Genomic DNA, 25240 nt, shown 5'->3' with positions numbered 1-25240 from the left:
AGGGAAAACGCCGCCAGCCGCGCGCGCGCGCTACCCCGCCCGCCCCGCCCCCGGCTTCGTCTTTCTCTCCTTTTTTTTTTTCCTCACCGATCGTGGGTGGTAGAGGTGGTCTCGGAGGGGGCGCGGAAAACCGTCTTCTAAATTAATAACTTGCCTGCCGTTGAAAGTGACAGTTAAGGTGGCTCCGCCGTGACCCGGAAGGACTCGGCGGAGGCGGGGAAATTTTGAACAATGTGCGCCGAAAACGGTAAAAAAACGGAAATAAGGCGAGGCCTGCCTTCGCTGGGGGAAGGAGGGGCAGGAAGCCCCCACCGAATGGGGGCGGGGGGGGGAAAAAGCAGCGTTAACGAAGGGGAGCACCTCCCTCGCGGGCGGGAGGTTACGGTTTAAAATGGCGGCCGCGGAGGGGAGAGCGCTGTGAGGGGAGGCGGGCGCGGGCCCTTGTCTGGGGAAGCTGTCAGGGTGGTTCTCTTGGGGCAGTTGTTGTGGGAGCTCTGTGCCCTCCTTGTTCCCACTACAGCCGGTTCTGCGGTGCCGTGTGTCGTGAGGGGATATGGTGGGCTGGCGTGGGCTCCTCTTCACCACCTGCCGGCGGCGGTGCCGGGTGAAGCCTCCCCAGTCCTCGCCGCGATGGACGCAGGAGCGGTGTAGGTGCTTCTAGGGCTTCTAGCCTGGCTGTGTCGGTGCCTGCGAGGGAGCTGTGGGCCGGAATCCTCTGCGCACGCCAGCTCTGCGCGTTGGTGCTTTGGCAGCGTGCGTGGTAAAACAGGAACAAGGGTGAGGGTTGGCACAGCCCTTGTGTGAGGGTGGCAACCAGGTTCCCGGAGTTTTCTCTAGGGAATTCAGGGAAAGCTGCTCCCCCATCCCAGAAGTTGTTGCTATGTCATTTCAGGCACTGAGTAAAACGTTCAAACTCTGCGTACAAACTGTAATACTTAGTTCTCATCTTACAACAGTGATAAATGTTTCTGCTCATCTGTTTTGTAATACCATGTTAAAAGAAGAGAAGCAAAAAGTCTCTACCGATTTGTTTAATGCAATGACTGTATCTATATGAGAAAGTAAATTCAGTATTAGAATTTAAACCCTTATTCTTACTGTTACGTTTAATATTTTTTTTGCACTGAAGAAATGTCAAAATAAGCAATGACATCAATACAAACCTAGAAGCAACAGTTTGTTTCCTGCTACAAAAGACTTAAAAAATCAAATAAACTATTACTACACGTTTTGTATTGCTCCGTGCTATGTTGTTCATTATTTTTTCCAGGAGAATTTTGATTAAAGCTTTTCTTATTCATCTACTGAAACCTCTTCTCAAAGGAGAAATTTGAAGTTTAACTTTACAATGATTTCCCTAAAATGATGGAGGGGGTTTCCTGTGCCCTTTATTCACTTGTTTCACAGTCACTTCAATACAAGCTGCTGCTAAAAGAATTGGTCCAGCACACCAGCCCAGTTTGCTGTGCAGCTGGATGAATGCTTATGCCGGCCCAAGGGGAAGAAGGTGTGAGTGGGACACAGCGCCTAGAGGATCTTAAAAATCTGTTACTATGAATTCATAATATAGAAAAGCAAGAAGAGAGCTTTGCTTGTGTTACAAAAACCCACCTTGGTAATCTAATTGGATCTTTGTAAAGCAGCCTCTGACTAATCGTACTGACTTTCTTCCACAAGTGAAAAATAGATCAATCTACATTTTTAGAAAATACAGGTCAGGAATTAAAAAACAGTTAAATATGGAACAATAGCTGGGCTATGGGTTTTATTTAAGTCCTTTACTGTAGATAGCAAAGGTAAAATTTGATGATTTACTGCAATCAATTCTGTATTTCCTTCCTTTCCTCTTTGGCCATCAGTTAAGTGCAGCTGATTTAGCTGAATGCTCCCATCCTGACAACAGGGCAGACACAGGAGAGGACCAGTAAAAGGCAGCCATTCAGTCGATACAAGATGGGTGATCCTCTTTTGGTTTTGCTGATGCTTTAACAGAGACCTTCAAAACTTAAAAGATCAATTGATCTTAAATTCATTATTTAGAAATACTGTGAAGTAAAATAGTAAGGGTGTGTAATTACTAAAAATGGAAGTTATTCCTTGAGACGAAGCAGTGAAAGATTATGAAGACTTTCCTGAGTCACTGAGACAACGAAAGGCAGAAGCGCTGAGGAGAGCGTGTGTGTTGGTGGCACTGCGATACTTGGTTTTTCCCAGGTGGGAATCATTTTCCCTTTGGAATGACTATTTGTGTGTTTGAATTCAGCTAGGCAGCTTTCTTACATGATTTTCTAAGACTTTTAAAAATCTTTTATTTATTATTTATTTAATATTATTTAGAGGATGGAGATTATAATTCTTAAAAACTAGTATAAATCTTTTTGTTCTAAGGACTAGGAGTTTTCCGCCCTTTGAAGTAGAAAAAGTGTATGCTCATAAAACTGCATTTCCCAGAGTGCACAAGGGCTTTCTAGGCTGGGTCAGCTGATCTAGATTGTGAAATATTTCTTATTTCCTGTCCAACATGCATGGAAATGACTGCTGTGTACGAGTGTCTCATCTTTCCTTCGTCAGGTGATTTACAGGCTTTGGACCAGAATTCTCATTTAGAACAATGGCAAGAAACTGAGCTGATTAACTAGCTCGGTATCTGGAAAACCGCTTCGTTTGGGGGAGAGAGATGTCATGAAGAAGTAATATACTGCAGTCTGCTCTGCTAACTTCATGGGAAAAGGTAGAGAGAAGCTTTTGTACCAGACCTTTATCTTTGGGTGGTTTGGGGTCTCTTTTGGGTTTTGGTTTTTTTTTTTGAGTTACTGATTTTGCTGTACATTATTTAAGGGAATCACCAGATTTCTTGATTAGTTGATGGTTATATTCTATCAGCTAATAAGTAGCTCTGAGAAATCCTCATTTTTGAAGCTTTCTTTTATGTTTTATTCTTTTTGCTTGCTTGTTTTTAACAGAGGTTAAGAGGAAACTTTTAAAAGAAAATAGAGTTTTTCCCATCGCAAGCTGAGGACTTGGCAAGAAAATACAAAATGTCTCCTGCATCAAAAAAACTTTTCAACATCATTATCTTGGGAGTCTCATTTATGTTTATATTCACTGCTTTCCAGACATGTGGAAATATTGCGGTAGGTATGGATTTCAAAACACGCCACATTTCTATGACACTTATTAATCCTTTCTTGTCTTGGGTGCGCTCTAATGTAAGAGTTCCTTTACTTGGGATTTTTTAATATGCAAGACACCTTGACATTTTTTCTCCTTTCTTTTGGCTTAGTGTTAACTAGATTAAGTTGGTTAACCGTATAATTAAGCAGTTTATTTCTTTAAGATAGCGTAGCTACATATGTAAGTGTGTCTGTCTGCTTAGAAAGTAGAAAATTAATGAATCCTATCAAATGTTTGAATTTTGAAAATAGTGTCTGTTTTGGCGCAATATTTATCAATTGAATTAGACTGGACCTTCTGTATTTCAGATTATTGTATACAGTCGCTTTCAAAATATTTGCCGAAGCTGTATTATTAACCATGCCCCTGGTTTTTCTTAGAATGTTTTCCCTAATCTAACGTATTTTTCCGTTCTAACAAATTAGACATTGAGGGGGAGTACGAGGATAACATCTGACAAGTAGTCAGACTTCCACAGTTACTAGAACTGCCAAGTCACCTTCCATCAGATTAAGTAATTTACTGCTTTAGTATCGTGTATCTCTGCATGCTGAAGCAAAATTGGGCATGACATAATCCAAATTTATTATTAAAAGCAGATTGTATTCTTACTACTTAGATTTTTAGAATCCTCTTGCTGACATACTTAGCCCAGATCGTCTACCTGAGTTGTTGGCGTTGCTTTCAATATTAATTATATGCCTGAAGGACAGTTAGATTTCAACATTCCTCTTGAGCCTACAGGTCTTACAGCTTCTCTTTTCTTGCATGCAAGAAGAATCCTTTCTGGGTTCAGACCTATAAATGTCCTTCACTGTGCTATAGAAATAACTACTTAGGATGGCCTTTGTAAACCATCCTAAGTGCAGCATGATAACTGTACGTGAGTACATAAGTACAGCCCGGTGGTCTTAGAAGTTCTGCAATGAATTCACAGCGCTGAATTGGACCTAGTGCAATTTACTGTCATTAAAGTCATTACAAGTGACTTGCAATCATATCTGCCTGCCAGTCCAACTAATTACATGGTCTCATGATCACCAAAGCTGATTCAAGGGGAAAAAAAAAAGGAACAGGGAAATAAAGGGAAACTGAAAAGAACGGAAACTCTTATCAGAAGCTCTTAGTTAGGTCAAATTAAGAGTATTTTGAAACTTCTCCGTTCCCCCCCACTTTTTAAATTAAGATAGTCATACCTATCTACCTGAGAGGTGTTTTGTGAAATATTTTAAGGTCATGATATAATCCTTAAGTACTAATTACTGCTTCCAACATAGATGCTTCCCTGCCAAATATCTCCTTCACCTTCATTGTGAAGGTGTTGTGAATTGTAATACTTTAAGTGCCTTGTAGGGTCTATTAATGATTAATTTTAACATTTAATACTGACTTCAAACTGATGCAAGTGTTCTCAGATTACAAGATACCTTCTAACATATGATTTTCTCCTCACAGCAAACCGTTATCACAAATTTAAACAACACGGATTTTCATGGCAGTGGCTACACAAGGTAATTTACACAGATCTTCTTATTACTGTGGTTCTTGCAGGGCGAGGCTGGTTATAATTCCATCTGGTAGAGATATACTTTTGGGAGATTGTAGTGTTCTGCTGACTTCACCATTTAATAGCATACTTAAACATTCGCTCTAGTTCTAGTTGAACTACATATCTGTCTTGCATTTTGTCTTTGTAGGCAGCAAAAACGCCATACGGTCATCACATTCTCAGCATTTTATCTTAGGAGATGCAGAACGTGGAAGTTAAATAAAACTGCTAACTAAGGCCTTGGTTGTTTGTCCGTCCTTGTACACCTCTGTGTGTTTATGTAGGACAGGTGGTGTGGATCAGCTTCCAGGAAATCCCGCAACATAAATGCGAAAGGAGCAGTCAGAAAGATGAGAAGCAAAGCCACGAAAAGCCATTCTGTTTGTTTATTGCACTGGCATAGCCAAACTCGCCAAGCATGCTCAGGGACCTTCTGTATGCCAAATTAAGCTGTCACGTAGGAAAACCTGGTTGCTGCCTTGAAGGTTTCCTGGCTTAATTTAAACTAAATCTACAACTGGCACAAAATATATCTATACAATTTCTGTGCTGTGTTTGGCAGAAAATGAAAACCTCACTGATAGACGAATGAGGCTCTGGAACTTTCTCCTCTAGAAGTACTGGGCACAAAATGCAGTAACTACTGTTGAGGCGCAGTTTGACAAATGGGTGTTGTAAATGACAAGATGTGCTTGCCTGCAATAGTTTGGGACTCTATTCAGCAATTCAAGAAACACTGTACGCTCCGGTATTCCCACATAGAATGCTATGGGTGAAGGCAACAGAAGAAAGGAAGGAAACGTTTGACCATGAAAGTTACGCAGTTGCTTAAGTTATGTGTGTACTTAACTTGATAACTTTGGAATTGACTGAATATTCTTAAATCAGTTGCACTTACATCCTATATTTTGTTTTAAGTACTTAATCATCTTTGGTGTTTATTTATGTAGCATGTCCATTATTTATGGAGTATTCTCTGCATCAAATCTTGTATCACCTTCAGTGGTTGCGATAGTAGGACCTCAATTTTCCATGGTTGTTAGTGGCATATTTTATAGGTAAGTATTAATTTTGAATTTTTTTTCTGCTTCCTTTGAAATCTTTCTTTCATTTTTTCATGCCTAAGGCTATCATACTATACATGAAATTGTACTGGCTAAGAAAGGCAACTGCCTGTGTCAGTAGATGTGTGACTGCAAAGCAGTTCAGCCTACTGGAACAGAGTGTATTTTTTCCACAGCATTTCTAGACTTTGCTGTCACTGGAGTTCAGGTTGTGTCTCAGATTAATGACTATGTAAAAAAAAAAACTTGACACGCTTAGTGGAGTAAAAATATTACCTTTTTTCGCATATGGCCTGAACTATTTTCCAATGTCACTTGAGAGAGAGTAGCTGATTTAGAAGAAGCTAAGTGAGGTATCTGATTGTTAAAGAGCATTGTCCACTTTAAGTCTATATTCAATAAACTGATCTGTTCTGTTCTAGCCTATATATTGCAGTTTTTATCCAGCCTGCTACATGGGCTTTCTACACTGCTTCTGTTTTTATTGGCATTGCAGCTGCAGGTAAGCATTGTTCTTAGCCTGTTTACTGTTCTTTGCTGCATTTGAATATACCTCTACATTATTGTTATTTCCTGAGCAATACATTTGGTATATTTTAGTACTCTGGACGGCACAGGGAAATTGCTTGACTGTAAATTCTGATGAAAACACCATTGGAAGGAACAGTGGAGTGTTTTGGGCACTCTTACAGTCCAGGTAAGCTTTATTTGTTAATGTTTTTTTGGTTGTGTGCACGTTCTACTTTTTACGTTTTTTGATAAGTGGGAGACTGCATCCAAAAATACTCCACTGGTCCTCTGCAGTCAGAGAAGTGGGAGGGAAGGCTGGAAGCAACATTGCTGTTGTGCATTATAGAGCAATGAATGTTACATATTGCAAGCCTCTGCTCTCGACATGCTGTTAGGGGCACATTTGACATATGTAACAGAAATCTGGTTGATTGTGAAGGGCTGTGCTAATTTGTGCCAAGATATAAGTGCACTAATAAGCCCTAATGGCCATGAACAGCCTCACCTGGTACCTCCACCACACCCTTCCCATCTGCCCATGGGCCCAGCAGCCCCATTTAAACTCAGCCCTGGGCTTTCAGTTTTGCTAGAGCTGTGTTGGAGGAGTACTGGGCTCGGGCTCTTGTTGATCTAGACTGGCTTCCCGTCTTGGCTTTGTTCTGCCTCGTCACCACGGACCTGTGTGGTGATCGCTGAACCTAACTCTGGCCTGTGGACTCACCTCCTTGGCTTGACCTCAGACCTGTCTCATCAACGTAAAATTATACGATGGTCAGGACTCTTATTTGACCCTGTCTACAATCTTTGGGTCTGCCCTGCTTGCTTTGCTCGTGTACTGCTGGGCTGGGCTTTAGCTGATGAGGCACCTTCTCTGTTGGATGCGTTATGCTCCTTGACTCCTAGCTTAGCCCTCCTTCCCTGAGGGAGCAGCTGGACCTTGCTGACAAGTTGAAGTGAAGATACTAAAGTTGGACCTGGCAGTCAGAAAAGAGATCTTGTTGTCAGTAGTTCTCTGATGTTAAGCTTCAAGTGCTGCATCAACCAAAAAAGTCAACAACAGGCTCGGCATCAAGACAGGTAGTGAGAACAAGGTCGTGGTTACTGCGTTGCTACAATTGAGTGTCTTGTGTAGATAACGGTTTATGCCTCTTGGGAGAGCATATATGATACAGCGAAATACAATAAAAATGCACAGGAAGATAGAGCTGCTGACTTGAAAAGAGACTAAAAAGGCTGTGACTCCACTTTGGAGAAGGTCCACAAGTGGTTCCTGAAGAGGGGTACCTTTTACCACCTCTAATACAGCAATTCTGAATATTGGGAGACAATGAGGGAAATGAATGGCAGAAAGTGCTTAGGCTGGTGAGCCTGCATTAAATGGCATTGCTGAAGCTGTTGCGGGGACAGAATACTGGATTAGTGGAGTATCAGTCTGAACCAACGGCATACTTCTTGTGTTTCTTAAGTTTCAGGTTCAGGAATTAACATATCAGTATGTCATCAGAGTAGCAATTTCCACAAACCCAATTAATCGTGTGTTTTACAGTGAGTAAAATGCATGGCTTTATATGAGGAAACTTGACTCTAAGCCTGTTTTGAATCACTATTCATTCAGAATTACTGTATTTCAGGAAACTGTAGGTAGGAACACAGAATTTCCCTGGAGCTGTTAACAACCAAGTGAGCATTGCTGGGGCAATACTTCAGGCAAGACACATGACTCTTCTAAGGAAGTATTACAAAATCATCTCCGCAAATGTGTCAGCTTTCTAACCTATACCCTTCCAAAATTAGAGAGTGAGACAGCTTCGATGCAGATTTCCTCATTTTTGTTACCACCTTGCATTTTTATTCTTGAAAATGAATAGCCAGCATTACGCGAAAGAATCCTTTACGGTGTTGGAAGTTTTATATAGAGTAAGCGGTTTGCATAGAGAGTGACTAGTGTCTTCATTTCTTTCACAATTGTACAGTACTGTTTTTTGCTTAGTATAGTATTCCTATGATGCTACAACCTTAATCTTGCCACAAAAAGTGCTCTTACCTTTGTTTTCCTTTTGGTTTACAGCTTGTTTTTTGGAAACCTCTATATATACTTCGCTTGGCAAGGAAAAACTCACATATCAGGTGGGTATTGATTGCTTATATGGGAGGCCATCCTTTAAAGTATGGTAGCATGAATAAACAGATGAAACAACGAACTGGAAAATGGCAAGAAACTTATACAGTAGTAGACAATTTTTTTTCCAATTTATTGTTAGATAGACTATTTTTGGAATATGTTTTTGATTCAGTGTTCCATGGTACTCATGGCCCTTGTATTACGTATGTCGTTTTCCTGCACTCAGTGCACTTTGAGTACTCTCTTTTAGGATGTTGTCTGTGAAATTCCTCAGTATGCTAGTTTAGAATAAAGTTTTCCATCATAGCTACTCTGGGTTTTTGACCTGTGGAGACACGCTTGTGCCAAAATATGCGTGGTTTGAGGGAAAGGTATTCCGGAATGGCTGTATGTTTAATATACATGCTGTCCCGTTCCTGGTGTAGACCATCCTTCTAAATCAGATTGGAGACTGATTAACCTGTGAAATAAAGGAAAAGAAAGGAAAACCATGCCAGTTCACTCCATGGCTGCACTAATGGTTGTGCTGGCACCCAGCTGTGTAGGAAGACAGAGATGGAGATGTGCAGCTGGACTGAGAGCGGGCTGCTGCTGCGTAAACTGGCAGCGTTCCTGGAGCAGTGTGTAAAGAACTCACTCTTCCTTTCTTGGCATAGTTTATGAAGACTAACTTCCTAATGGGATTGTAATTAGTACTATAGGTTTTTTTTGTTTGACATCATGCTAGACTGGTACAGAGCAGGAATTAGAGAACAGTTGACTTCTGAATGTTCTTAAGAAGCTGAATAGTGGTTGAGACTCTGGTTTTAAAACAGAGATTTCTGGCAACTGTTTTAAGTAAGCAGGGCAAGGTGGGTGGGGGTATCAGATAATGAAATGGCAATGGTGAAAATAGAGCAAAAAGTAAGATTTTAATTATAAAAAATGAGTATTGCTGGAAAACCAACATTTTGTAAATAAATAGGGTGTTATTTAAAGTGTCGGAGACACTTTGAACCTGGTGTGCCTGAAATTCTGTGCATTCTAAATTTCATTGCTCTTGCTAACCACAGAATAGAGCAATTAACTGTAAGGAAGTTCTGCTGTTACGTTTTCCTTGATCTTCAAATTTCTTGAGACTCCTCTTTAATAAAGAAAATGTTGATATCAGAAAATTTAACAGCCCTTAAAAACTAATTCCTCCTTCCTTTTACTACCCATATAAAAATATTACAGGTATTTCAAGGTGAAGCACATATTCTTCTTGATCTGTAATCATACAGAGGTTCTTCTTAATTGATGTAGAACAATTTTATGTTTACCTTTAAGCTAAAGGGGAAGTAAATACAAGCGTAGGCAGTATCTGCAGAGTCGTACGCTAGTTCAATCACGACCATTAGCTGTTTCTTGGCTTTTTTTCTCCTGCTTAAAATTTTAAATGAGGGTGACTTCTGTATTACAGGCTTGCCCGTGCCAAACAAGTTGGTTAGTGCAGCAGAGCTGGTGCATGGGGCAACAATTCCCTTCCTCCAGCTGCACAGTGCACGTTGTGTCAGTTGAGTGAGGTTTCAGTGGTTTTAAGGCCTTTGTAGTTCACAAGCCTACCAGTTTATAACGTTACAGCACTAATATTTCTAATGCTGGTAAAGAGCTATTTTTTAGAATTTTGAAGGATTTTGGCGTAGTTTGCTATGTCCACTCTGAATTACATGAGTCATAAGAGATGTACTTTCCTCTGCTAATAATTTATTTTGTTAATTGGCTCCTCCTTGGTCATAGCCTTTGCATGGCAGAAAATGCGAGAGTGACATTCATAATTATGCCGATATTTTGTTGGCATCATAAAACTGAGACACGAATTTGCCAGCAGCTGGGTACCTTTTGCTCCACGTGAAAGGTAAGTTAGAAAATTAGTATGCGTTTTAAACGCTGTTACGTAGTATTTCTGTGTTAGTTCTTGGCAGGTAGTTGAATTGGTTTGAATTGCTTTTGCACATCTGGTTATGACTCTTGTTTGTTTTTCCACAGAGAGCGATCGCAGAACTGTCTTCATTGCTCTGACTGTTATCAGTCTTGTGGGCACAGTTCTGTTCTTTCTGATTAGGAAACGAGAGGACACAAAAGCTCCAGGGGAGGAGGATTCTACTAATGAAATCCTGGGGGACAGCTCGTAAGTGCTTATGGCAGTAACATGTTGTCACATATACTTGTTCGTGCTCCTACTCCTCAATGGAACGTTGCATTCACTTGCCCTCTGATCTGGAAACATAAATGTTATGAACAACCTGTAGAATGTACAGATTTTAATAGAAAAGTGTCTGTACCTTAAGCGAGAATTAATGTTCTTTATATGACATATTCTCAAGGGTGGAGTGTAGAACTGCACGTTAAGTTTTTCCATTAACGAGTAAGTGCCTTTGGAAAGATACCATTTACCTCTCTTCTCCACTGATTATTAAACATGTATCTGCCTTTCATAGTCTGTCTTGCCCTCATGAGCCCAGTTTAAAGGCTGAAATGAACAGGATTTACTGCCTTTTTATAGATTATCTTTTACATACTGAAACATATTTTTCATATCTTCTCTAAATATGCCACCCTAATAAATACATTACAAGTGCATAGGTACATAGATAGATTCAGTACAGTTTTGCCTGAGGCATCATAGAATCATAGAATGGTTCGGGTTGGAAGGGACCTTAAAGATGATCTAGTTCCGACCCCCCTGCCCTGGGCAGGGACACCTCCCACTAGATCAGGTTGCTCCGAGCCCCGTCCGGCCTGGCCTTAAAGACTTCCAGGGATGGGGCTTCCACCACCTCTCTGGGCAGCCTGTTCCGGTGTCTCACCACCCTCATGGTGAAGAACTTCTTCCTAACGATCAGTTTAAATATTTTTACTTTATTTAAAGAACAATGAAAACGTTAGAAAAACATCAGTAAGTACGCCAGTGAAAAAATGTTCAAAGCTAAAAATGCTCAGAAGAAAGACTCTGTTAAGCGGGTTATTTTTTTTAATGGCGTTCACTAGCCCAGAAAGCAAATAAATTTTGTAGTTAGTAGTTTAGAGTCTCGGAATCTTTTAATAATATTTTAGTGTATTCCAGTATATAATGCTGGGCTAGAGAATGTACAGAAGATTTTAAAAAATTAAGCTGGCTTCCAGCATAGTGATGCAACAGGGTTATTCTTTTTCCGTTTTGACTCAGTCATTTGTTTATCCAGGTCTGCAGAAAGCAAAATGACGAGAGCAGTGGCTGCCTTCAGTAAGTAGTGTTTCACGTAAGAGTTGTTTCAAAAAATACTGACGTACCTTTTCCAGATCTCCATGATTTATACATGTGATCACGTATAAATCACTTAGAACAAAAATTTGTGAACAAGTAAGGCTTTAAGAATGCATTTCAGTTATTTCACTTCAAATATAGACCTTCAGGGATGGCCTGCTTGGAAAAATGACAGCCAGATGGCAATGGTTTTCAGAGCAGAGATGACAGTTCATATAGGGACACAGGACTGATGAGTTTTGAGCCTGATAGGAATTCAGTTGTCCATGTGAGTATTTGTGATTTGGAGCCTGGGCAAAATGGGGCTTGCAACTGGAAAGTCTTGGGAACCACTGAACTAACGTGTGGGCAAATGACTGTTGGTGTGTGATTGGTGTGAGCTGGCTGGCTGTGCTTCAGAAGTGCTCCTTTCAGGTGGCTGTATCATACAAAGCTGGACTGGAAGCCAAGAAAGTGAAACAGACTTCACTTCAATTACATACTAGTATAGTCCAGGAGTATTTCCTTGATCTAGTTTCAGATCCAAGCTGTTTCACAACAGCTTCCTTCTGTAGATGAGCTCCAGAAGAACAGGCCAGCACTTGGGAAAGCTACTGCATGAAGGTTTTGTGTGCTTTTTTTTTTTTTTAAATAAAAAAAACCAACCACTAACATAACAAGGTAAAAGAGAAGTTACATGTTGTTTTATTTTGTCACCAAATGATACCACTTAAAACCAAAAAATTTTACCTGGAGCATCTGCAGTTTCCATTGAAGTTTAATGTGGTCTGCCTCTGAGTGTTAAATTTGTTTTGAGAACATGGGGATCTTCAATGAGAATCTATTTACTTTTTTAGGAGACAGTTGCCACGAACTGAGAGAGAGTAAAAGAATATAATGAGCAGAAAATTGTCTGCTAATCGAAAACTGTGTATCCCCTCTTTAATATTTCCCCCTTGGCATTTTTTGCCAAAAAAGGATTTCAGATCACAGCATTTCTTTTAAAGGGCAGGTGAGGGTTGGTTTGTTTAGCACTCTGTTTACTGTAATAAAGTTACAGTTTGCATAATTTTAACCTATTTCTGCTTAAAGCAAAGAGCAAAAGAAAGTTTAGATTCTCTAAATAGTGTTACCAGAAGTTTGTATTAATTTCCATTATTATGTCTTTACAGAGAAATCTATAAAGCTGAGCTTCACCAAAGAGATTATGCTTCTCAGCGTTACAACAGCCTACACAGGTATGAAGTAAGCAGAGTGTGTAATCACATAGCAGTGTCAGGGCATTGTTTTGGAACTTTAACTCCAGAGCAGGGTCATAACTCCCTATTGCTGCAAATGTTACTTGAATATTTTCTTGTGGCCAAAAAGGCCAATGGCATCCTGGGGGGCATCAAGAAGAGCGTGGCCAGCAGGTGGAGGGGGGTCATCCTCCCCCTCTGCTCTGCCCTGGGGAGGCCGCACCTGGAGTGCTGGGTCCAGTGCTGGGCTCCCCGGTTCAAGGAGGACAGGGAACTGCTGGAGAGGGGACAGCAAAGGGCTACCAAGATGATGAGGGGACTGGAACACCTCTCTTATGACTGAGGGATTTGGGTCTCTTCAGTCTGGAAAAAAGACGCCTGAGGGGGGATCTTATCAACGCTTATCAATACTGAAAGGGCGGGTGTCAGGAGGATGGGGCCAGGCTCTTTTCAGTGGTGCCCGGGGACAGGACAAGAGGTAACGGGAACAAACTTGACCATAGGAAGTTCCACGTAAACACGAGGAGGAACTTCTTTGCTGTGAGGGTGGCAGAGCCCTGGCACAGGCTGCCCAGAGAGGTGGTGGAGTCTCCGTCTCTGGAGATATCCCAAACCCGCCCGGAGGCGTTCCTGTGCCACCTGCTCTGGGTGACCCTGCTCTGGCAGGGGGTTGGACGGGATGATCTCCAGAGGTCCCTGCCAACCCTATGATTCTATGAAATTCTATGAAATTAACTTTGAATGAGTTACTCAGGACGTTCCTGTGTTCTGGAAAGCATTGCTGTATGGCAGGAGGGGTGCACCTAACTCTGTGAATACTGACAGATGTAGTAATGCTTGGTTCAGTGCAGTTCTGTGACACCCAAACTGAGGGTTAGGCAAAATTTACGTAACTAGTTTTTATGGGATTTGGCATTACCCTATCAATAGGTTGTAGATTGTTTAATGCAATTGCATTGCATTTGAATTAAAAATATTTTTGCGGAATACACTTTCAGTGTCCCCTCCATTGAGTCATGTTAAATTACTAAGTCTTCATTTTAGTCTTGATTCTATTGGGCAAAGGTTTAGCCATTTTCAACTATTTTTGTCACTAGTATTGCTGTGCAAAGAGCTCTCTTTCTTTTTAGCAGCTTTAGTTAAACCTGGTCTGATATTTTTAGACCAAGGTTTGAGTTGTACAATAAAAACACATTTTTTTTTGCCGTATACTAAAGTGATTCTTCCACAAAAGTGCTACAAAATGTTACTGGGATCCTTTAACGGATTTGGGGGGGACGGGTTTCTTGCTCCTTATTTGGCTTCAGGTGTAGTTCTGTTTGGATCAAATTAAGTTTTAGGAAGAATAGATGCATCTTCAGAACCTCAGCTCTGAGTCACCATTATGAAAAATTGTTATTAGCGCTCGTAGGTGAAAAGAAAAACTTAGATGCAAGCAAACTATAAACAGTGCTGTAACATCTGCCGAAGCTTCTGGTAGAGAAATAGCAGTAGTAGCTATGAAGTCAGTTTGCACCAGCCCCTAATCTGAGCTAAAGTTACTTCACAGCATCTCCAATGTTGTGTTAACCCAAATTACCTAAGTTTAATTCCTCCTAGACGTTTAGTGCAATGGGAATGTGAAGCAAGATAACAAGGGAAGGGGGTAATTCAGCTTTTGCCTGATGAATCTGAAATTTGGTTTTACAGGTAGCAGAAAAATAATCAGTCCAGCTTGGAAAAAAAATAGCTGCTGCCATCTGGTGGCTCGTGGTCAATATTGCCACTTTATGTAGGAAAATACACAATCCCTTAAGGCCAACAAAAGCTTTTATTTCAGAGTGATGTCACATTATTAAGACTGCCCAAAGTTCACCCCTTTTAGAGGCTATGCAGGTCATATACCATGTTAGGTGGCCTGCTACATGTAGACCAGAGCATGGTGTACCTTATTTTTGCAGTAGCAAAAGGCAAAGGAGGTAAATTAGAAACAGTTCTATTTTTGAACTGTTTTGCTTTGTTTAGACATAACAATTTGCATTATTTTAAATATACTTTCTATTAAGACACTGCTATTTTTACACTGATGATTGCTTATCGTTAAGGGAGAGGCCGCTGCCTGAGCGTTCACACGCCCTCCAAGGAGTCGCACACACAGCACCTGAGTCTGTCCCTGCTCGGACCACAGTCCCTTTGCAGTGGGTGACCCCAGTGGGCCGACAGGTGCCCCTTTTGACTCCTCACACACACACACTTACTCTCGGGTGCGCTCCCTCCTTCTCCAGGCTCGACCCTGGGTTTCCCACAGCAGAATATCAGCCATCAGATTTTATAAAAATAAATAACTTAATTGAGAGGTCCAGCAGCAGGGTCAGCTGGGGCTGGGTGCCTCCAGAGAGGGACGTTGAACAAAAAAATCCCTGGGCAATGATGCCCTTGCGATCTCTAGACGCGCCTGTCACACGCTGTTCGTGCGTCTTTTAGTCCAATGGTGATTTTTGGTCTGGGGTCTTCTAACACCTTGGATTCTCTCTCTGTGTCCAGGCCGGCCGTTGACTGCTCTTATCCCGTTGATTTGCAGTCTCTGCTGATGGCTGTCGCCTCCTTATCTTCTGGTTTATGCTTCTTGTGCACCTGCGCTCGCTGGCAGAACACAGGGAACTGAAAAGTCCCAGACTTAGGGAAAAACACGTCCAAAACATCAGCGTGTTACCGACATTTTCTTCATACTAAAGGACTAAACACAGCACTGTACCAGCCACTAGGAAAATTACTGAGAAAATTAGTTGCCACCTAAATGCTTCAGCAAATCTAGCCACTCAGGCCAAGTAAAGCTAGGCAAACAGCATAAACCACACCATATTATAACCCTGGGTAATTTATTCCAATTAAAACTTAAATTTAAGCTAAACAACTAATATCTCTCAACACTTACACTCATACTAGTTGGACCCAACTGTGTTACCTTTCCTCACAGTAGTGGCAGTAGAAAGAAAGAAGAGTTTTAAACAAATAGCGGTGGTTCTTTTTCAGTTTTAGTTCAGTATGTATAGAAAAGTAAGAGTCCATTTTAGGAATGTTGGCTCGTTTGGTATTTGGAGGTGCAGGGAGTCTTTCCTAGGAATGCCACAGCTTGGGGGAGGGGGAGGTGGAACCTTACACATGAAATTCCAAAGTTCTTGAAAAGCAGAAATCTAGACTATGTGTAGAGCTTGTGTCAGCAGAAACAGTACTGACACAAGTGCGTGTGACAGGAATTAGTGACACCGTTTTTTCTAATGCAGGTTTTGTCAAGTGGCATAGAAGAATATCATAATTACATGGTTTAAAATTCCCTAATTGCTTCTGCTACACATACCCCATTTAAATATACGTAATTGAAAGGTACTTTAGGGAAAAACAGCCTTCAGACATAAAGAATTTTTAAATAACTTTTGTAATAGTTCATTATTTTTTTTTTGTTTTGTTTCTTTCAAAGGTTTGGAATTAACGTTCTTTTCTGGAGTATATGGAACATGTATTGGTGCTGTGAATAGATTTGGCAGTGAAGAGAAGAGCCTTATTGGCCTCTCTGGTATTTTTATTGGTGTTGGAGAAATTTTAGGTGAGTCTAAACTTACTACCTTCCAGAAAAAAAAAGGATTAAGATGATGTAGTTACTCAAAACATGGGTTTTTTTTTTATTTAACTGAATAGTGTCTTTCAAGCTTCCAGCAATGATTATGTAAACAAAAAATGAAATATTAGAAATAAAATTGTCAGCGTCGTTCCTTGTTAGACTGAATTATACATTACACGATGTGAAGTGAATGCAGACTAGGATGTGAAATAGAGGACTATGAATCCCAAGGTTTTGCATTCTTTCTGGGTTAGTGCAAAGGAATACGTAAGACTTAGAATGAGGGAAGCACTAGGCTACAATGTTAGTGGGGAATTTTCAGCATTTTGATGTTCTGTTTTTAAATAGTTTTCTCTTGACATTTTTATTATATAAGTGATGTTGTAACTATTTTAAATTTATTAAAAAGTACTACACTAAAGATTTCTGTCTTTAAAAAAGCTAGCTTGTGTTAAATGAGATCTCATATTTGAATACAGGTAATGTTGACTACCTAATTTTTTTTTACATAAACTTAAGTACTGCAGTGTTTGTTTTTTTTAAAAAACAAACAAACAAAACACCCAAGCAACCAAAGACCAAACACTGTTTACTAGCACCTTGGATCCATAGAGATGCATGTTTTTATAATTAAAAGAGCTAAGCACAAGGCCATCCGTCTTCCCTTAGTACTGTTGCAGTACTGGAGGAAACAGTGGCTGCTGGGAAAATACTTGCAGAAAGTCTAAGTGTCTCCATCAGCATCACCTGATAAATCTCCTGCCTGCATTTCCCAGACAACTCTAGAACCGGAAGGTTCTGCCGTCTTGCAAATGGGGCTGGCAGACCTGGCGGACTCCTTGGGACTATTCTCATGTCTGTCGATCTTCTGGTTATCCAATATGGGGAAGTTCATAATCTCAGTTTTCAACTGCTTTTTTTTTCTTTTTGCGGTATTTTAAGCTTGGTTCTGTTCTCTACATCTTCAGTTGTGATTTAGTTATCCAATCTTTTTTCACTCGTACAGGTGGAGGACTCTTTGGTTTACTGAGCAAGAATAACCGCTTCGGCAGGAACCCCGTTGTGATGCTAGGCATGGTTGTCCATTTCATTGCCTTTTACTTAATTTTTTTCAACATGCCAAATGATGCCCCTATTGCTCCTATGAGAGGAACAGATGATGTTGCTTATATGATTCCAAGGTATGTAAACTTTTTCCTTTGGCTGGTATGACTCAAGATGTATATAAATGGCATGTTTCTCTAATAGAAAATTCCTTGAAGCTGCTTTTCTGTGTAGTGACTAACTCCATCAGAGAAAGCTTTCAGGAATTCTGTTTTTATTAAAGGTAGATATTCTACCAGTGTGCACTCAATTTAGGAACTTAAATGGCATAAGAATAAAAAGCATGAGGATGTTTGGTAGCAATTCTGCCACTTGAGAGCTGACATTTCTGACACGTAGTACAATAGTGAGACCAGCGTCTATTGTACTAGGTGTCAGGAATTGTTTGTTTTAAAACAGTGTTGGGCTTGGTTTTACTACAGCCTGGAGCACTGACCTTGTACCGTTTTGTTGGTTTCCTAAGTCTTTGAATGCTCATTGTCAAAGTCTGCTTGGTCTAACTGGAGCCATGCTATGCCTGTCTCTTATACCACCCAGTGTTAGGAGAAGAACATAGGGAGTTTTTTTATCTCATCATTGCAACCTTCTTTTGGGCTGTATTTTTGAAAATTTGTGTGAAAACAGTGTTGTCAGTTTGTGCAAATGCAGCTACTAACTTGCAATTACAAGCATTTGTGCCTGTGCAGGTGACTATTCGTTACTTCACTGGAGTATTTTTCTGCAAAATGAAATAGTATTTCTCTAATATTACTGCAGTTTTTATGAACTCACCATGTGTGTCTCAGCTTTTAATCGCTGCCTCGTGGGCTTTGTGGCTCCAGGCACCAAAATGAGTTCTTTTAGCAGTTCTAGTTCAGTGCAGAATTGACTTCAGGTATCAGAAGTCTTAGCATTCAAGAAATTAAAATCTGATAAAACTATTCTTTTTGCCAAGCCAAGCGTTCCCAGTTCTTTTCCAGTGAAATTTAAAGTCTGATAACTTTCTTCCATTCTCAGTTTCCAAATAAGTCTGCCAAAAATAATTTATAGACGTGTAAGCTGTTTCAATGAATGGTTTTTAAATTTGATTTCACTTTTTCCTTCAGCAAAGAGGTGGCCATATTCTGCAGCTTTCTGTTGGGCCTGGGGGACAGCTGCTTTAACACCCAGCTCCTCAGTATTTTAGGATTCCTGTATTCAGAAGACAGTGCTCCTGCCTTTGCCATCTTTAAGTTTGTTCAGGTATTACATGGCACAGCCTTTTGAAAGTACGACTGTTGGAATATTATGGAAATACTGGGCTGGGTTTTTTAATGAGCTGAAAAAATGATGTTTCTGCAAAGGATTTCATCCTATTTTTTTTTATCTTCCACAGGAGAGAAAAAAGTTTTTTAGGTAGAAGTAGCTTGATTGTGTAGCTTGGGGTGGTTATATAGCTTGGTTTGAGTATATAATCAAACTGCTATTACTTACAAGTTTTGAGGGAAGTTAGAAGTGTTGGGAATTGTAGTTTAAAGTCAAAAGGCTAGTACAGTTAACCAGACTTGGTTTTTATTTAAATAATCATTTACTGAATTTATTTACTCAGAGAAGTCTTTGACAGAGGGGGTTAAAAGGAAACAAGTTGTTTAAATAGTAGTTGAAGGGTTTGTGGATGATGTACCATGTCACTGGTGGGTATCAGGTGGGTACACAGACAAAAGAAGAATTGTTACGTTGTTTATCTGGTCTTAAGTTGTCCGAATGCCAAAATAAATGCATCTCCGCTAGCTGGAGACTCGAAAAGTCTTTGTACAGTATGAACGCAACTGCTGTATTTTGGATAGATCACTTCACTCACAGGCATTTATCTTGTTTGATACTGAACTTTCCAGGTCAAGATCTGTGTTGATCAGAGGTAGCGGCAGAAAAACAGCAGTGCAAAGCGTTGAAACTGTTCACGCATGGTCACACCGGTAGCGAGCTAGTGCTGGGAGCAGAGGTCAGAGCGTGTCTAGTTTCAAAAGATGACAGCTGCTTGCTTCAGAAAGATTTTTTTTTTTCTTTGTGCACTGCTGCATTTTTATATCATTCTCTGTCATAGGTAAGAATTTGAGATAGATGTGGAATATAAAGATTCTTTATATGAGCTCGAAGGAAAATTTTACCCTTGAAGGATACATTGCAAGTAAGCAGCACTGCTTGTCAAAGCCTCGAGCTATTTTGATACAGAATAGCTTGTGATGCTGTAAAACTGGAAATAGTTTTCTGCATTTTGTCTTAGAGCATTGGCAGTATCATTTGTAGACAAACTGTTTTCAAGTTCCAGAGAACTGCGCTTGCAATGCTACAAACGCTTTTGAGTTGTGTTCACTTCTTGCAGTGAACACTATTTAAATAACAAGTAAAAACGAAATCTGTTGTATATAGTATCAAGGCATATGTTGGGGTATAATGAAGTTTTAAGATTATATGTCTTCTACAGACGCATACCACTGAGAGTTGCGTATTAAACTGTGTGTATGTCAATTTGATAATCCTTGTATAGTAATACCAGCCTGGATATCTCCACTGAAAATCTTTTTACGTTGTGGTTTGTGTTTTTTGTTTTTTTTTTTTTGTTCCTCTCAGTCCATCTGTGCTGCAGTTGCATATTTCTACAGCAACTACTTCCTTCTGCAGTGGCAACTCCTGATCATGGTGGTTGTGGGCTTCTTTGGAACAATTACCTTCTTTACCGTGGAGTGGGAAGCAGCAGCAGCTCTTGCTGCCCGTGGCTCGGACTACAGCAGCATTTGATCTAGCTACCACGTCTAGCCCAACATAAGGGAAAACAGGCACATTTATTGTGAAGTGATGCGAGAAGGTGAAAAGATCCAGTGGCTGCAGGGGTTAAGATGGAGCAAGCTACTCCTAAATCACCATCGGCTAACTGAATGTGTAACGTGGGAGGAAAAAATGCCAAACTTGAAAGGCTTTTTTCTCGCTTTAATCACCTGAGCGTGGTATGCATGTTCTTAAAAATCCGATATTAGAAATGGAAGGAAATGTAGAGATCTATGTATTGAACAATTCTGTTCTGAGATGTACCTTTCAGAATGTAATTGCATAATTTCACTCTACCGTGCACTACAGAACTACAGTTTCATTTCTTCCCCCCTAAATTATTTTTCCTATATTCCAGTTCTGCAGACACTTGAATTCTTGTGTTGAATGACTGATGGCTTTTTAAGGTACATTGTGTCGCAGAATGCGTCTGCACAACTGGGAAAACAATTTATGTCACTGACTTTTTCAGCAATTAGATGTGGGGAGTATTTCTGTGGGAAATGTTGCCTTATTCTGTATTGCCCAGTTCCTTTTTCCCCCCCAACCATTTGCTTATTAATCTATTTAATGTGCTTTTTTAAAGAAAGAGAATCAGTAGTGTGACACAAAAGATTTTTACAAGAATTTGAAGAAATTACCCTTAGTTGTCTTAAGGACGTGCTCCTGCAATCTGTGAAGCATTGATAATTGGAAGCAATCTCTTGGTGCAGCATCTCAGAGTTGGACTGTGTCGGCAGAGCTGCTGAAACTTTCTCAGGGTAATGCTATATGAAGGACCATAAGACATGGCTTCCCTTCCAGCCTCTCAAATAGTTCTTTTAAGTTCAGCAAAATTTTCATCATAATCTGTGGTGGGAGCGTTGTCTGAGGTAACTTTTTAAAGTACAAAGAGACTCAGAATGTGAACTCCAAGAATAACTTTGCAGTGTTTATTCTACTGCATAGTCTAAAAATACCTGAAACGCTTGATGTAAGTTGTTTCATTCAGCATGTTTTGGGAAGTATTGTACTGTAATATTATTCTGCCAAATGCGAAAACAAGGATACTACTAGCATAGTAACTAAGTTTTAATGCAAAACTGTTACGGATGATATAATACAGGCAGGGAATGCAACTCACCTTGATTTTATCTGTCTACATGACTCCGTAATACTCGCAGTTGTTTCTGTCTAGCGGGCAAACAAGATGCAACCGAGAGCAGGTATGGAACACTGAGAAAGTGTTTTTAGACACTCCATGTAGGTATTTTTAGAAAAGTACCGTTCACCAACCTTTTTTTTTTATGCACAGTCAGAATGTTAATGCCTTATCTTTAAAGACAAGTTAAAAAAAGTCGACTGAGCATACCGTGTCAGTAGCTCCTGCGTGTCATAACTACGTAGGTGTACCCAAGGTTAAACTTGGTGAGGGAGTGCGGCGTCTCCTGTGACATTTGCTGTCACTTTTGCTCTCAAAGGGCATGTAACACACAACTCCCATGAAGCGCAGCCCTCTTCAAGCACACTAAAACAGCAGAGAGGGGCGATTTTTACAGGCATATAGAAAAGGATTTTTAAATTCACTGCAGGTTTTTGCTGTGAGATCAGTAAGGTGTTAATGGGAGAATGAGAGGGCACCTGAAGACTTGGCAAGCAAAGGAATCTGCGAGGACAGCCAGGAGAGAAAGCCTTTGTGTATTCCCGGGAGGTTTAATGAGTGATGTAAAAGAGAATGAGACAGAACACGCATTTGAGCGAGGGGTTACCGAAGCCATTCCAATGTGTCAGACAAACTGAAAAAGCATTCAGTATTCAATCAATATGTATGATTAATGTGACTAGCAGCACTCTAATGCCTGTCTCTTATCCACTCCTGTTATCCTGTAATTTGAAAGATATTATTTTTATATACTGAGCACCCTAAAACGTATAGACGATAAGATGCTGCCAGTGATTAGAATTCTCTTGTTGCTACACATTTATTTTCTCCCAAGTACCAAAAGGGATGAAGAGCTCTTTTTTTTTTTTTTTTTTTTTTTTTAAGATAGGGAATTACAGACTTTTTTCTCCAAAACCTTCCTGGGACCTGTTTTCCCCTGCATATCAATGAGAGAAGAAAGACTTGAAAGTTCACGAGGAACAATTTTATCTTCGGTACATGGGGGAGAGAAAATGATTCTCGGGTCTTGTGGTGATGAGTAACTATAAACGCCTTTAAAGCAATGCCATTTAATTGTAGCTAGGTTACGGGTCTTATGAGGCTGCTGTTTAAATTGATCTCTTTTAATGATGAACTTCTGTGGTGTTCATCTGCCACACAAGATTTATATCAACTATTTTATTAGAAATTAAAGAAAATTGCTAAGTTTATGTCGTTTCGAAAAGCATTTTGAGACTGACTTTCAGGGATACTAATGAACTAGGACTTGTAGACTTCAGTACCTCTGTGTACCCGCTTTACTTTTTTTCTTTTTCCTCTGTTCTGCTTGGTCTGACTCAATATCAGATAGTGTTAGAAGTCTGTTCAGAACCATTTATTGGGTCATTAAAGTGAAGTATTATTGCGGTGTGGCAAGCTTTACAAGAAATCGTGAAATTCCCAAAACTGCATCATGGATAGCCAATTTTTTTTTCACTGTTAACCATACAAGTATCGCTTTTGACATTTGATCTGAAGAGACAGTTCTCAGTTATTCACGCTGATGATAACACATGATTGCTTTTCACTTACTCGTATTTCTTTGATTTTTTTCAGGTGAAAAATCTACCCAGCTGTACACAATTGTTAGATCAGTCAAAATTTTGACTATAGCAATATAAAGTATAGTAATGCTGACATCCGTTCATGATTCCATCTCAATCTCTTTATCAATATTTACCAGCCCCGAGACTGCACCCCATTCATTTCACCTCCTTGGCCTTTGAACAATTTCACATTAATCTGAATTGGGTGCTTAGTGTTAAATTAAGTGGGATTTGAAAAGGCTTTTGCTGTATTTGCGGTACTGTGGCTTTGTTTTATATTAGGGATTTTATCTTTCTAAGGGAAATGACACATTGAGTTGCTTGCGTTTATTGAAAAGAAGTCTTTCTTTCATTTTTTTTTCCCTTCTGTGTTGTTGCTAAGTTTTAATATCTTCATATACTGCATCCCCAAGTTTTTCAAAGAAATACTAAAGAGGAAAAGAAAACTGATATTCTTGACATTTGAGTGCCAAAGAAGCTGCTACAAATTAGTCTTTAATGCATATCATATAAGCATATCTATATTTCTGTCTTGCCAGTCAGTTTTCATTTTGATACATGAATGTATGGAAAGAGAAAATTTCTACAGCTGTAGCCCTTGTGCATAATTATGGGATGTGCTTTTACTTCTGTTGTGTTAATTTCATTAGGTACAATCTATGTCAGCAAGCTGAAATACGGAAGAGAACCATGTATGAAGTGTTCTTTATAAGTAATTCTAATATATACACTTCTGCAGATACAGCTAAACTCAAAAAGATATATTCAAACAAACAAACAAAAAAAACCCACAACCAAAACCAACCCAACCCGAAACCCCCATAACCTTTACTGAGGTCCCTGTCTTAGCAGAACCCCTCCTGTGGTACAGTTGTTAAAAACAAGAAGTCTTCTGCAGGGGTATTATTTCAATTTTTGTGGCCATTTTAAACTGTATGCGAAAGAGAACTTCCTGGTGGAGTTTTCTGGTGTAACTTTATGGAAAAATAGTTTAAGTGTAGAAAAACATAAATTCAGGACTGTGCGTCAGTTAGCCAGACTTGACTTTCTTTGAATTCGGCAAGTTTACATCGTCTGGAGAACGCAGTTCCCTGGACACCAACCTGTCTAAGCGCCAGTAATTAATGGCACAGAGGTTGCCTAGCAGTGTGCCGCTGCTTGCAGAGTAGGCGTGTATGAAAAGAACCTCAAAGATTGTTTTTGAGAGCAATGATTAATTGTTTGCTGTCAGTACAAATAGGAACTGCTACGTTTAACACTGTGCCAGTAGATACAATACTCAACCTTGACTGGAATTGTGCAAGTATCTTAGTTAAGATAGAATTTTACAATCATGACCATTGATTTTTTCCTAGGGAAATGTGTTTTCAAAGCTTTATCCACACCACTATTTTCCTTGGAAGTCTTGTAGCCCCACTTATGCAAATTGAATGGAAGCAGTAGTTCGTACGATGTTGTCCTTGTTCCCAGGTGGGTCTTCTAATATGCTGGCAGAAATATTAAAAAATGGGAGAATTTAAAGATGGAGATGAAGTTGAAGTTACCTGCTTTAACAAGATACTCGCCATTGGGCTATGACCCTGCTGGTTCAGAAGCAAGGTTGAGACTCTGTGTTATTTTTCAGGAATAAATTCAGAATGATGCTTTGCTAAGTTTATCTTCAGAGGTTGTGTTAGTACCGCAGAGAAGCACTGATGAGAGACTGGAAAAAAACATCCTTAAAAGTGCAATAGAGGGTAAATCTGGACCTGAGAATAATTCTCAGCAGGCACCTGAAGGGGCTGCTGTGTTCAGTTGAGTTTGGGCATTTGGCTGCTGCTGGCATTAACTCAAGTTTCTGTTTGTTTCGTATTTTCTATGTTGGTTATTTCAGCTGTTGACATGTCCTGCAAGCTATCCTTTCGCTTTTGTTTATATTTTGACAATGTGCAGAAGTCTACTTTAAGTGATTGAAACTGGTTTTACTTTAATAAAAGGTGTCTTTGGGTTAGAAATAGAGATAATTTAGAACAGGCTGACATAATGATTGTTCTAATGAAAATGCTGATTTCAAGTGAGTGTACCGACTGTTTACCATATTTCTTTTCATGGTCGCAGCCATGCAAATAAAAGTGAATCACAGACAA

General features: G+C 39.9%; 1 protein-coding gene across 4 annotated transcripts; it reads left to right on the top strand.

The window, feature by feature from the left end:
• The first annotated feature begins 64 nt into the window (after positions 1-64).
• Positions 65-25240, top strand: MFSD11 (major facilitator superfamily domain containing 11). Of its 4 annotated transcripts, XM_074607849.1 has the most exons (16): positions 86-247; positions 521-2214; positions 2572-2731; positions 2964-3134; positions 4630-4685; positions 5674-5781; positions 6210-6289; positions 6388-6484; positions 8366-8424; positions 10427-10568; positions 11623-11663; positions 12836-12901; positions 16359-16484; positions 17506-17680; positions 18689-18824; positions 20193-25240. In XM_074607849.1, exons 4-16 carry the CDS (start codon positions 3039-3041, stop codon positions 20358-20360), a joined length of 1350 nt encoding a protein of 449 aa, XP_074463950.1. In that variant the 5' UTR covers positions 86-247; positions 521-2214; positions 2572-2731; positions 2964-3038; the 3' UTR covers positions 20361-25240. The 4 variants fall into 4 exon arrangements, with proteins under 4 accessions (XP_074463952.1, XP_074463950.1, XP_074463954.1 ...); XM_074607851.1 differs by lacking the exon at positions 521-2214 and having other exon boundaries at positions 65-247; XM_074607853.1 differs by having other exon boundaries at positions 2572-3134.

The sequence above is a fragment of the Larus michahellis genome, chromosome 14 (genome assembly GCF_964199755.1).
Source record: "Larus michahellis chromosome 14, bLarMic1.1, whole genome shotgun sequence".
In the NCBI taxonomy this organism is placed as follows: Eukaryota; Metazoa; Chordata; class Aves; order Charadriiformes; family Laridae; genus Larus; species Larus michahellis.
Note: the sequence above shows the minus strand (reverse complement) of the source record. Positions and strands in the feature narration are given on the sequence as shown.

Excerpts from the sequence above, each read along its gene's own strand:
- MFSD11 (XM_074607851.1), top strand. The coding sequence starts at position 3,039 with ATGTCTCCTGCATCAAAAAAACTTTTCAACATCATTATCTTGGGAGTC. Across the intron at positions 12,902-16,358 it reads CGTTACAACAGCCTACACAG|GTTTGGAATTAACGTTCTTT; the intron begins GTATGAAGTAAG and ends TTTCTTTCAAAG. Across the intron at positions 16,485-17,505 it reads TGGTGTTGGAGAAATTTTAG|GTGGAGGACTCTTTGGTTTA; the intron begins GTGAGTCTAAAC and ends TCACTCGTACAG.